At 36.7% G+C, this 12,087-nt stretch overlaps 1 protein-coding gene across 1 annotated transcript in view; it reads left to right on the forward strand.

Moving 5' to 3' along the window:
• The window catches only part of LOC149835557 (DNA/RNA polymerases superfamily protein), a 49,653-nt gene that overhangs the window by 24,372 nt on the left and 13,194 nt on the right, over positions 1 to 12,087 (forward strand). Inside the window, exons 7-10 of the mRNA XM_090008586.1 lie at positions 2,547 to 2,642; positions 5,920 to 6,040; positions 7,841 to 7,966; positions 11,545 to 11,636. Coding sequence (XP_089864712.1) covers positions 2,547 to 2,642; positions 5,920 to 6,040; positions 7,841 to 7,966; positions 11,545 to 11,636 — 435 coding nt within the window. The remainder of the gene's footprint in view (positions 1 to 2,546; positions 2,643 to 5,919; positions 6,041 to 7,840; positions 7,967 to 11,544; positions 11,637 to 12,087) is intronic.

A 12,087-nucleotide genomic window follows, 5' to 3' on the forward strand; every position in this document is an offset into this window, starting at 1 on the left:
AATTTTTGAAACTCTGAGAATGAGGTTTGTTTTTACAAAACAAGTAAAACAGGGGTAAGAGATGACATCAGAGTAGAGTTTTGAACTGACTGAAACTCTGGGACAAAGTCCTAAAATTTTGAAACTCTACAACGAAGTCCTGAAATTTTAAAATTTGGTTTTTGAGAGTTGAATGAAGAGATTTTTGAAAGATTTTCTAAAAAATGAAGCCAGGGTTAGACTCCTGAAAGTTTGAAACTCTTAAATAGAGTCCTGAAATTTTGGAACTCTAAAAATTTGACTTCTTTTGAAATTTTTTGAAAGATTTTCTTGAAAACAAGTAAAAATGGAGATGATAGATAGAGTACTACTCTGACTGGAACTTCGGGATAGAGTCCTAGAATTTTAAAACTCTACAGTTTTGACATTTTTGAAAGTCCGATGAGAAGGTTTTTGAAAAAAAGTAAAAAACATGAATAAAGAACGAAATCAGGATAGAGTCCTAGTCCGACTGAAACTCTGAGATAGAGTCCTAGTCCGACTGAAACTCTATGATTTTGGCCAAAACGAAATAAGTGGATAAGGGATAAAGACTACCTCTGGTTTAAAATCGAAATGGAATTTTGAAGGGGTTTAAAAAGGTAAAAAGACAGAGTCCTGGTTCAACTAAAACTCTGAAATTTGAAGATTTTGAATGAAGTGATCTAGAAGCAACACCACCTAGATGAGTCTCATCTGAGAGTTGAGATCAGTTAAAAATTGAGTTTAAAATGAATCCAGATCGCTTTTCTAGGAAAAATATTTTGAAATAAAGAAATATAAGATCCTGGGGGTTGACAAATGACAAATATCGGTTTAAACCCCGTTTTTTTGAAATTGCTTTCGAAAGGAAGGTTTTAAAATCAAATTTGGATTAGATGTTTAGAAAAACCAGAGTGTTGAATCTCGAAAATGAGATGAAATGCAATGAAATGATGAGAAATGATAAATGCTAAGAAATGATGAGATATGACATGGAATGTCATGTGAAATGCAAACCCTGGATAAAGGATTTCAGGTATCGGACCCCGATCGACAGTTGTACTAGTTTAAAAAGTGATAAAATTGATAAAAATGAACAAAATGATTCAAGAAATGGTTTTTGTCCCTACAGGTCCGAGAGTGACACTGAAAACTGGGATTTTTAACTGGTTTGAACTGAGTTCTAGGGTTTCAAAATTCAAATGAACTGACAAAACACTGACTCAACTAAACTCCTAGACTGAACGATCGAGAAATGCTATCATTTCTTAGAGAAATAGTGAGAAATGATCACTGGAGTAAAGTGAGTTACGAACAAGAACCGGGTTTGAAGTAGAACAAAGATCAATAATACTGAGAAGAACTAAAACTGAAGCTCAAACGTTAGCTCAACTGACTGGACTTAGCTCAATTTCAGCTGAAATGGGCTAAAATGGACTCTTAGACTGTGAGAAATGGATTTAAACTGAGACCGCTCTACTTGAACTCTTGATGAGCTCAGGTTAGACTCAGGGGAATTGGGTCAACTGGATTTGACTGACTCGGGAGCAATTGACTGAGATTCAGGTTAGAAATAAGCTCATTTCTCAAGAAATGAACCCATTTTGGCCGGAATGGTCAGAAATGAACATGATCTGCTCATCGTGAGCTCAGGTAAGATGTAAATTACTGACATTCTAACTGTTCTGAGCTTAAAAATGAGCTTGGTCGACTGAAAAGGATTTAAGGTGGCCTAGGGGAAAAATGAGAATTTTACTGACAGAATGTGGGTGAAATAACACCTAAAAGGGGACAAACCTAGGGTTAGACTCTTACACTGACCTACAGGTTTGGCATCTATGGCAGGGGGTGTCTGGAAGTGAATGAGAAAAATTTGGGTGTTTACACATAGGTATATAATTGTTTTATATGATTGACTTTATTTGATTCTGACACCTTAGCTGTTTCCAGCCAATCAGATGCTGGATGGTGCGCAAAACACAAAATCGTCTGTCATACAGTCAGGCCAGCTTGGCTGGAAAACTGGCTTGGTTTTTTGTCAAGCAGGTGCTGGTTAAAATCAGGATGGTTAAAGTTTAAACCATTAAACATTCTATAAAAGTGACTGAAACACATGTTTTAGGAATACTGACCAAATCTAAGTTGTAAAGGGAACTATGTTAAGGAATCATTGTGAGTTTTTAGTTTGCATAAGACCTAGCATAGCAACAATTACAAAACAGGAAAAAACATAAATGGAAGACTAAAATTATCTGAAGAAAAAAATGTCTTAATACAATGTTATAATGACCTGTGTTGTGAAAACAGGTGTAGGCAAACTGCATGACAGCCCATCAAAATTACATGTTAGGCTTTACCCACTCTATGCAACAATCTCATCCTAAACTTGTTATTTACTTGTTGGAAGATGACAGTGTTCTTTTCTGCTAGGTGCATAAAAAATATATGTTTTGCATCCTTCTCTATATTGAGATTTTGTTGATGCATGAGATTCTGTGTGCATTCACTTTATGTGGAAGTTACTGCTCATTCATCTATTTTGCCAGGTTTGCTCAGATATAAAAAAACCAAATGGTCAGTTTGTTTTGTCCAATGATAGAAGAGCTGTCATGACATTTATATCGTCACTTCCTATACGAAAGGTACTTCTGATCTTTGGCTTGCTCTGATAATCATTGTTAGTTAATTTCCACACCATTTTATGTTTCAGTATTTTAACAAGTGCTGTTGTTTCTTGATGAAATTCAACATTTAATTATTGCCCTCTTTAGGTGCTAGCTTATTTATTGATATGCTTTTTGAATCCATGGACCAGATAGAAATGCATCATCATGCAAAATAAGTGCAATGACTTGTTGCTTCATAGGCTCTTTGTGGTTAATTATCTTGGTAAATGGAAGTGGTCTTGCTGCCATTATTCCTGTTTTTGCTGGTTGCTTTGATGTATAAAGAAACATTCTGCTAGTGGGTGAATTAGTCGGACTCGATTGGCCTTCAGTGATTTTAGCATGCTTATATTCATGAATCTCCAGTTGGTTTTTCTCTGATATGGAAGACTTTTAGGCCTTTATAACCCTTATCCCTTAGTTACTGCTAAATGTTGATTAGAAAATTACAAGTCATAGAGAATGTATAAAGTGATGGAATCCCGTCCAAATTGGTTTTTTGCTATTTTATTTTTTGTTTAGACCTTTAAAAATACTGTTTAATAAAACTTGAGCTTTCACTTGCTTTTTAGCAGTCCTCAGAACTGGTTTGGACTTTGAAGTTGAACTGTTAATCTTCAAGCTTGAAACATATATTAACTAGGCATTCAAATTGGAACTGAATGCGTAGGAACATAATAGGAATGCATGAATGGGTTTTGGGCTGCAAGATGAGCCTAATTGTAGGCAAATAAAATGCTGAGGTGCATGCCCTCTTGAACAAGTGCTGTAAAATAACAATTCCAAGAATTAATGTTTATAAGTAACTGTTTGTGGAAAATTTTGCACCAAAGAGTGTTTGAAAAGTGAACTTTGAAGTCAGCTCTTGTTTGCAAAAAATGTGGGTTCCTGTCTTGCGAGCTAGGCACCTTTCCTCCTCAAGCAGCGAGTTATCAACTCAAATAGGATTTTGGCTTTATGAATTGGATTCTTTTTCATATTCATACTCCATACCTCTTTTCAAACTCCTGAATTTGAAAATGGAGTTCTTGATGGTGTTACTACAACACCAAGCCTCAAAAAGTGAAAAGAAACATGCAATATGCAATAATGCAAGATGTAAGAAAAATCTAATTTATTGTTAAAATCAAGCAAATAAAATGAAAATAAAGACAAATAAACAAAGAAAAGAACTCAGCTTAGGCCTAATTGATCCCTTTTTCGGGATTGGCAAGCACACCAACTGTCCGACAAAGTTCCAACATAGAGTGGCCCTCCAAATGACTAGGGACATAGTGTTGGACCCAACACCTAGGCCTAGCTAAGACAGAGTTACAGCAGAGTTTCAAGGTGTATGCAGTATGCACTAAGGCTAGTCTCAACTCTCAAATACACAACATATCTCACTTATATTCTAAATGGGTTGGACTAGAGGACTGGTCCTGTTTATAGATTTTCTAAGTGCAATCTTTGCATTTTAGAATTTTGATTCAGATGCCATTCAGTGGCAGGCTTCTGATTGGTCAGAAATCTAGGTGGAGACCTTTGGTTGGCTGGTGAAATGCAATCCTTAATCCTATTGGCTGATCTTATATAGTATTTAGGCTTAGACAAGGTTTTAACTTTTAAGCACGAACCCTAGAGTTTTGGAAGGTTAGTGGGATGAAATTCTCCTTATCTACATGGTTTTCAGGCCCATGAGTTTCAATTCCAGTATCAGATTGATGTGATTTATGTTTTATTGGAAGATGAAACTCTTCTACTTTAGTTTCTTTTTGAAGGGAGAGACCTGAAAAAAGTGTTTTCATGGCCAAAATTGCACTTGAAGGGGGCCCTACCTAAAAATTCAGGTTTTTTATCAGACAAACCAATTTGTTTTTGCCATAACTGTTGACCTAGGCGTTATATTTGGATTTTTTGTTTCTTTGCAAAGCTAACATTTTCTAGTTTAATCGTTCTTCTAAGTGGAACCTTGAAAATGTCATCCTGAGTGCCAAAATTCTATTTGAATCCAGATTTGTCTTATTTTGGTTTTCAAAACACCATGACTGAGGAGAAAGCTCCAAAGTTCCGTTTTCAGAAAGTCCAATTGGTCAAAACCACTTGTCAATTTTAACCTAAACGTAGACCCAGCAGCATCCATGGTCGATATGGACCAACAAGATTTTAGACTAGGTCCGATTAACCTTATGAGCATGAGAAAATGGCTCATGATTCTACCTATGGCTCGTAGCCACGGCCATGATGACCATTGAGATAGATTGGGTTTTAGGGGGGCTGCCAACATATGCAGACCTGACAATGTGTTGTGGTCACAATACTCTGTATTGATGTTAGGGTACCCACTACACGTGCTCATAGCCTTTTGAGTCATAGCACTATTTGTGTCAGGCGGTTGTTAGGGTTGCATCCAGTCAAGGGATGAGCAACGAGCTGGCCCAGTCTGCAATTTGGATGGATCGACCAGGCTGTTGATTGGTCGAGTCCTGCCTGCGGTCCTCCCATTAGGTCCATGAGCCTAGTAAGACTGGGCTAGACCATGGTCAGCCTGCTAGGAAATGGGTTGGGCCTGGGGTCCAAAAAATAGGCCCAAGCTTGGCCCACAGTGGGCCAGGCCGGCCCAGCCAGTGGGCTGCTCGAGTCATTACCCATCTCTAATACAGTCAGCCCAGCCATGTCTCTCAAGAAATGATGGTCTAATCTCTGATGAATGTTCATCATAGAGTTTAGGCTATCCATGTCATCCTAACTATATCAAGCGGCTCTGAAGCTGATGCAGAACTTCTTAGGTCAGACTGAAGTTGAATTTTAGTGGCCTTGATCAATTTGACATTGACATAGATAATAATATCTGTATTGACTAAAACATATATATATATATATGTATGTATGTATGTATGTATGTATGCATGCATGTATGTATGTTAATAACTAGTTCTATTTAGGTCGCCCTAAAATATGGGTGAAAATGAAGAAAAGTCAAGGACAATATGAATCTTCTATGTTCACATGAAATCTTGCTTTCAGTTGCTTATTGAGGCTGTGCTGTTTGACTTCTGATCCTCATACCTGTTGATTATCATTTGCCTTTGTTGGTAGACACAGTATCTTGACTTCATTTTGTTATTGGGTCTGTCTTGTTGGCCATGCATTGATATGCTGACTTAGCTCAGAGGTCATCAAGCATAATATTCTCATATTTATTTGCTTAAATGTATCATCTTCTTCAGTAGATTACTCTATTGACATTGATTAAGTTTGTTACCAACTTCAGATCAGTGGCATTGGCAAGGTTACTGAGCAAGTTCTTAGACACGTTCTTGGAATCAACACTTGTGAGGAGATGCTGGAAAAGCGCGCTTTTATATTTGCTCTATTTTCTTCTTGTTCATCAGGTTGATATTTGCAAGTAAATTTTTTTTGCTATTTCTTGTTTGTTTGCATTTATTAGATGCTTTACCTTAGAACTTTGCAAGTATTTCCATGAAAAGGTGACATATTTGCTTTCTGCTTGTTGATTGCCTATGTTTTTCAGTATATATTCGTCTTATTCTTCACTTGCTTTATTTAGGAGGGCATTTGTAGAAACCCTTGCTACTTCATACTTGTTAAGGAGTAGATGATATCACTCACCATATCATTAACTTAAACCATCAATTACTATTAACAGATAGATACATAATATGTGGATAGATAAATCTATAGATATCATCTAGTTTCCTTATAGAATTTTGAAAGGGTTTCATGGTTGAAACTCATAAGGTGCAGTTAATATTTTCCAAATCCAAATGTAATTTCTAGGAAGTATTCTGTTTCTAAAGTTCAGTTGCTTTTCTCATTTTATTCTATAAACTTTTAGTGTACTTTTCAGAAACTAGGAGCATGCTTTGAGATCTAGGAAGCATTTTATCACCCGAGAAGGGGATCATTTTTTTCTCAAGCGCGAAACGTCTCATAGGTTTCACAAACATTTTTTTGTTACGAAAAATGGACAACTTTTTGAAAATTTTCCCACTTCTTTCCTAGAGAAATGATCCATAGGCTACTTTTCAGGTGAGATAGTGGCTCACAGGTTTGCATACGTCCTAAATGATTAAATCGTTGAAACCATCATACTTCAACATATTTATAGCTTTTCAGTTTTTTTTTTCCTGAAATTGGAAAATTGTTAAAATAGCTAAAATAGGTCAAGTTTGCTGATTCTTTTCCATTTTAATTGTAGAACCAAGGTTAATCATATTGGCCATATTGAGAAATTGGATCAAACTGGCAAAAGTTTGCTGATCTGACCCAATCTTTATAATGTAAATTGAGGCTCATGCTGAGATAGGGAGCTCATAGCTTTTCATATTAAACCAAATGAGTTTAACTAACAAATTATTGTTTCTGATGGCGCTCACTTGGTAAATCTTCTCCATTCAGGTTTCCAACACCTCATTCTTGGCTTCTGCCAAGTCTTTATTGTACTTGTTGATACACTCTATAATAAAGAAGCATTCTGAGAAATGGATATGTTGTACCTTGTCATTTTCTTACTTTTTATTAGAATTTTGAGCCAAAATATGTTGATTGTCTTTGGTAAATTAGATTGTTTTAATACATGTCTTCATTAGATTGGGGTTCAGGCAAAAGCAGAATAACTCCTTCAGCAGCCCCGGCAAACCCCAACATGGGTGCATTTATAGGGTGTATGGGGCTGACCTTGCCAGCATTGGGTTGGTCTCTTTCAGCCTTTCCACCCTGAGGAAACCCAGGTCCACGTTGTGGTTTGCTGGGGCTGCTGAAGGAGTTATTCTGCTTACGCCTGAACCCTGATCTAATCAAGGCCATATAACTGGGTTTTTAACATGTATTATTTGGCCAGGGCCTGGTTCTGAGCTCCTCATCAATTATCTGTCTGTAGGCCTGGGTTAATTGGGATGCACCACAGAAGTGGGTCCAAGGGTAGCTCATCCTGGCCCGGTACATGAAAGCCATTAGTTGCCTGGCCAATATCCTCACCAGTTATCTGTCTGTAGTTCTGGGTTAACTGAGCTGCACCACAGGAGTTGCACCACAGGAGTTGGTCAAGGGGTAGCTCATCCTGGGCTGGTACATGAAACCCATAGGTTGCCTGGCCAATTTCCATGTCTAGAATTTATATTCTGCTTAGTTTGTATGAACTATAAGAAGGCTTGGATGCTCACTTTTTCCAGATTTTTTTCTCTCTGTTGCACTCGGCATTGGGAGCACAAATACAAGCTGGAGGCCACGAAAGAGCATTAGCACTGAGCGGACATTTTCTTCCACCAATGACGAAGTATTGCTTTTTCAGAAATTGGGTAATTTTGCTTCGAATCTTGCATCACAAAGTTCTCTAACTTAGTGGAGGTTCTTATTCCTTGGAATTGAAACATGTGCATCTTAAGCTTTCTGAAGCATACAATGTTATGGGTTCTTCTGTTCAGCCTGTGGATATCAGGCTGGAGCTCTTCTATTGTTTCCAACTATATTTAGAACTTATCTGTAGATTTGCACTTTTTAATTTTTTTTTGCTATTAGGACTTCTGAAGCGTAAGACATTATTCTTTGCAGCTTTTTTCAACATAAACCACAAATTCATTCAACACATATGCACATGTAGACATGTAGCCAAGGCATATCATTAATCTAATTTATCTTCAGGTGCATGCACACAGACATACACATACTCACACACAAAAAGTGTTATCCATATCCTCTATTTTCACAGATTTTCATCCATCTCTTAGTGCTGGTATCTTCAATCGTTATGCTTTGTTGAGGAATTTGTTTGCTTTTAGTTTCTCTTTCCCCTGCATTCTTGAATGGGTCGTGGAGAAAGTGTAGCTTTTATTGCACGTGGACTACTTTTTAAAAGTTAATGCCACTGCAGTCATATCCTCCACTTTTTCATGGTTCTATTGATTTAGGAAATGCAGAAACTTCAAGGAACATTCCTGTATGGTAACACTATGTACTCTTTGCATTGTCATCTCGAACATTATTATGCTGGTTATTCTTTTGTATGATTACTGCATCAGTCTGTATTTCTGTAGCATATTGTGTGATTCGAATTTAAGTTATTACACTATGCACTTATTTGGATTAATGCCTTTTCTTATTACTGTGATGGTAATAGGACCATGTAATTTATTAAAAAATGATAAAAATTTCACATTTTCTTTTTCTGTTGTTATGCCTTCACTCTTATTTTTTGATTTTTGTTGCTGTTTGTTCATGCATAAATACATTAATACATATATAAACGCATGCATCCACACATATAGTAAGATGTTAACCAAAATTTTATAGCCCTAACAAATTTAAAAATGACATGATGAGTTTCATGCATTAGTAGTCACCAGAATGAGTACTTCTGTAAATGTATATAGAGTAAATGACCACCACCATGGGTACTTCTATTAATGTATATAGAGCAAATGGCACATTTGTTAGCTGTACTTTGGAAGTCTACTATGTCTTTTAATGTGTTCTCTTTGGCTTATGTGGCGCTACCATCTGGAAATCCAAGTAGCCATGCCTGCACATAACCTTTTATTTTTCATTTCTTGTGAATAATTATATATTAAGAAATCATTGCTCTTGAATCCACCCTTGCGCTACTGTCTTTTTGTTTTTTTTAATCTTATTCCTGTTCCATAATATGTGTTAAAAATAAAATTGTATCCAAATACCCGATAAGGGTATTTTTGTCTTTTATCATATAGTACAGTCCATTAGGGACTGAAATGTAATTTAACATTATAATAAATAAACTGTACTGCTTAGGCAAAACAGTCATATTTATGATTGTTGTGCACAACAGTCAAAAATATGACTGTTGTGCACAACAATCAAAATATGACTGTTGGGCAGCAGTCCAACTAGACGTTGGACTGCCACCCAACAGTCATAATAATGACTGTTGGAAGGCAGTCCAAAGAGCTGGACTGCCTCCCATGTGTTGGAGTGAGGCTCTATAAATAGAGCCTCACTCCCTTGTTATTTCTCAATGCTTTTAGAAGCATTTGAGGGTTTTCTCTAGAGTTTTTTTCCCATCTTATAGGCTTGTATGCCTCTTGTGCTGTTTGGTATTTTTATCTCTTTTGAGATTGTATTTGGTCCATTAGTGACCAACTTCAAGTGAGTTTATTAAAGCCCTTTGTTGGCATTGTGTTTGTTTCCCTATTGTTCCATTGTACCTTGTTTCATTACATGGTATCAGAGTGAGGTTCTTGAAAGAAGGAGAATCTCGTGAAGGAAGTGTTCTTCGATCATTGATCATTCCCTATCTCCTCTAGTCTAAACTCAAGTATTCATTATGGGAGAAAGAGAGTTCGCCACCGTCATCACCTACAAACTCAATGAAAACAACTACTTGATGTGGGCGACGGCTATGGAGAATCATATCAAAGGAAAAAAATTGTGGGGTTTTGTTAGTGGTTCTACTAGTGAACCACAACTCAAATTGACTAGAAGAGAAGGAGATCAAGTCAAAGCCTTGTTCGAAGAAGAAAAATAAAAAGCCTTGGAAGAATTCCAAAATAAATTGGAAGGCAAGCAATGCACAAATACTCTCATGGTTTATGAATACCATGGAGTTCAAGATCGCCACCAATATCATCAAATTCAAGAAGGCATGTGACACATGGAGCTTTCTAAGAAGTACTTTTATCCAAAAGGATATGGCTAGACTTTATTATCTCCAAGATAAGGTACGTAATTCAAAACAAGGAGATAAAAGTGTAAGAGATTTTTACGGTATTTTATCTCCTATTTGGGATAAATTAGTCATGTTGGAACCAAAATGGGAAGGTTCGGCTATTGATATGAGAAGGACCCAAATCGAAAGAGAAAATCTTTTCTCCTTTCTTTATGGCCTTCGACCGGAATTTGAGCAAGTAAGATCTTCCTTACTTCATAGGACCACTTCTCCTTCTATAAGTGAGGCCCTTGCTCAAATTTGTCAAGAAGAGACAAGACTTGGAATGCACAAATCTAATGATGAGGTCCTTGCCATGGCAAGACCCGAAAATTTTGTGAAAACATATAAACCACCTCACTTTGAGAAGAAGTTCAATGGAGAAGGACACAATGGAGGAGGATACAAAGGAAAAATTATTTGTCATCATTGTAAGGAACCCGGACATATAAGACCGGAATGTCCCAAATTTAAAAAGGTGGCCGCCTTAAGTGAAGAACCTCAATTTTTGTATCTTCTTAGCAAACTTTCGGTGATTTCCCCATAAGTTTGAGGAGGAGTGTTAAAAATAAAATTGTATCCAAATACCCGATAAGGGTATTTTTGTCCTTTATCACATAGTACAGTCCACTAGGGACTGAAATGTAATTTAACATTATAATAAATAAACTGTACAGCTTAGGCACAACAGTCAAAAATATGACTGTTGTGCACAACAGTCAAAATATGACTGTTGTGCACAGCAGTCCAACTAGGCGTTGGAGTGCCACCCAACAGTCATAATAATGACTGTTGGAAGGCAGTCCAAAGAGCTGGACTGCCTCCCATGTGTTGGAGTGAGGCTCTATAAATAGAGCCTCACTCCCTTGTTATTCCTCAATGCTTTTAGAAGCATTTGAGGGTTTTCTCTAGAGTTTTTTTCCCATCTTATAGGCTTGTATGCCTCTTGTGCTGTTGGGTATTTTTATCTCTTTTGAGATTGTATTTGGTCCATTAGTGACCAACTTCAAGTGAGTTTATTAAAGCCCTTTGTTGGCATTGTGTTTGTTTCCCTATTGTTCCATTATACCTTGTTTCATTACAATATGATCTTCCACTTTTCTGTTACAAAATAAGAAAGGACATTGAGCATTTGATGTTGATTTTGATTCGAAAAAATAGTTGCACTCAATCTTACTTGGAACCTCTTGCTTACAGCTGACCTTGCAGAAACATTATCATTTGACATGCAGAAGGACGGTCTTTGTGGACGCACTTTGACACTTAAATTGAAGACTGCATCTTTTGAGGTGTATTTGCTAATTCGCCTTCCAGGAATATTTGCTAGATTGTTACTCCTTATTGTAAATTGAATGATGCTCCTGTGAGAAATGAATTGAAAAAACATTATTGATCATGTCACTTGAAAACTTGACTCTGCTGGAACATCTGGGAGCTAGTTGTACCATGAACTTAGCAACCAATACTGTTTTTTTGATTGGTTATTTGAGAGCCTTTTATGTCAACTAAGTGTGTTCTTTTTGCTGTTGCGAAAAGTTCCAAATGAAGTTTGACTGGGTTTTTTGACTCCATGCTGTTGTCCCTGGTTAATGCCATATAATTAATTTTTTAGAAATTTGTTATGCTTATTAAGAATATTGTGGACTTTAACGATGTTTTGCAGGTTTGTTCAGCTAAGAAAATTTTTTGTGAGAAATTGATTTTTTTTATATTTCAATGTTTTTATAGGGAAAATCTTGC

Source organism: Nuphar pumila, chromosome 6 (genome assembly GCF_984573655.1).
Source record: "Nuphar pumila chromosome 6, dmNupPumi1.hap1.1, whole genome shotgun sequence".
Taxonomy (NCBI): Eukaryota; Viridiplantae; Streptophyta; class Magnoliopsida; order Nymphaeales; family Nymphaeaceae; genus Nuphar; species Nuphar pumila.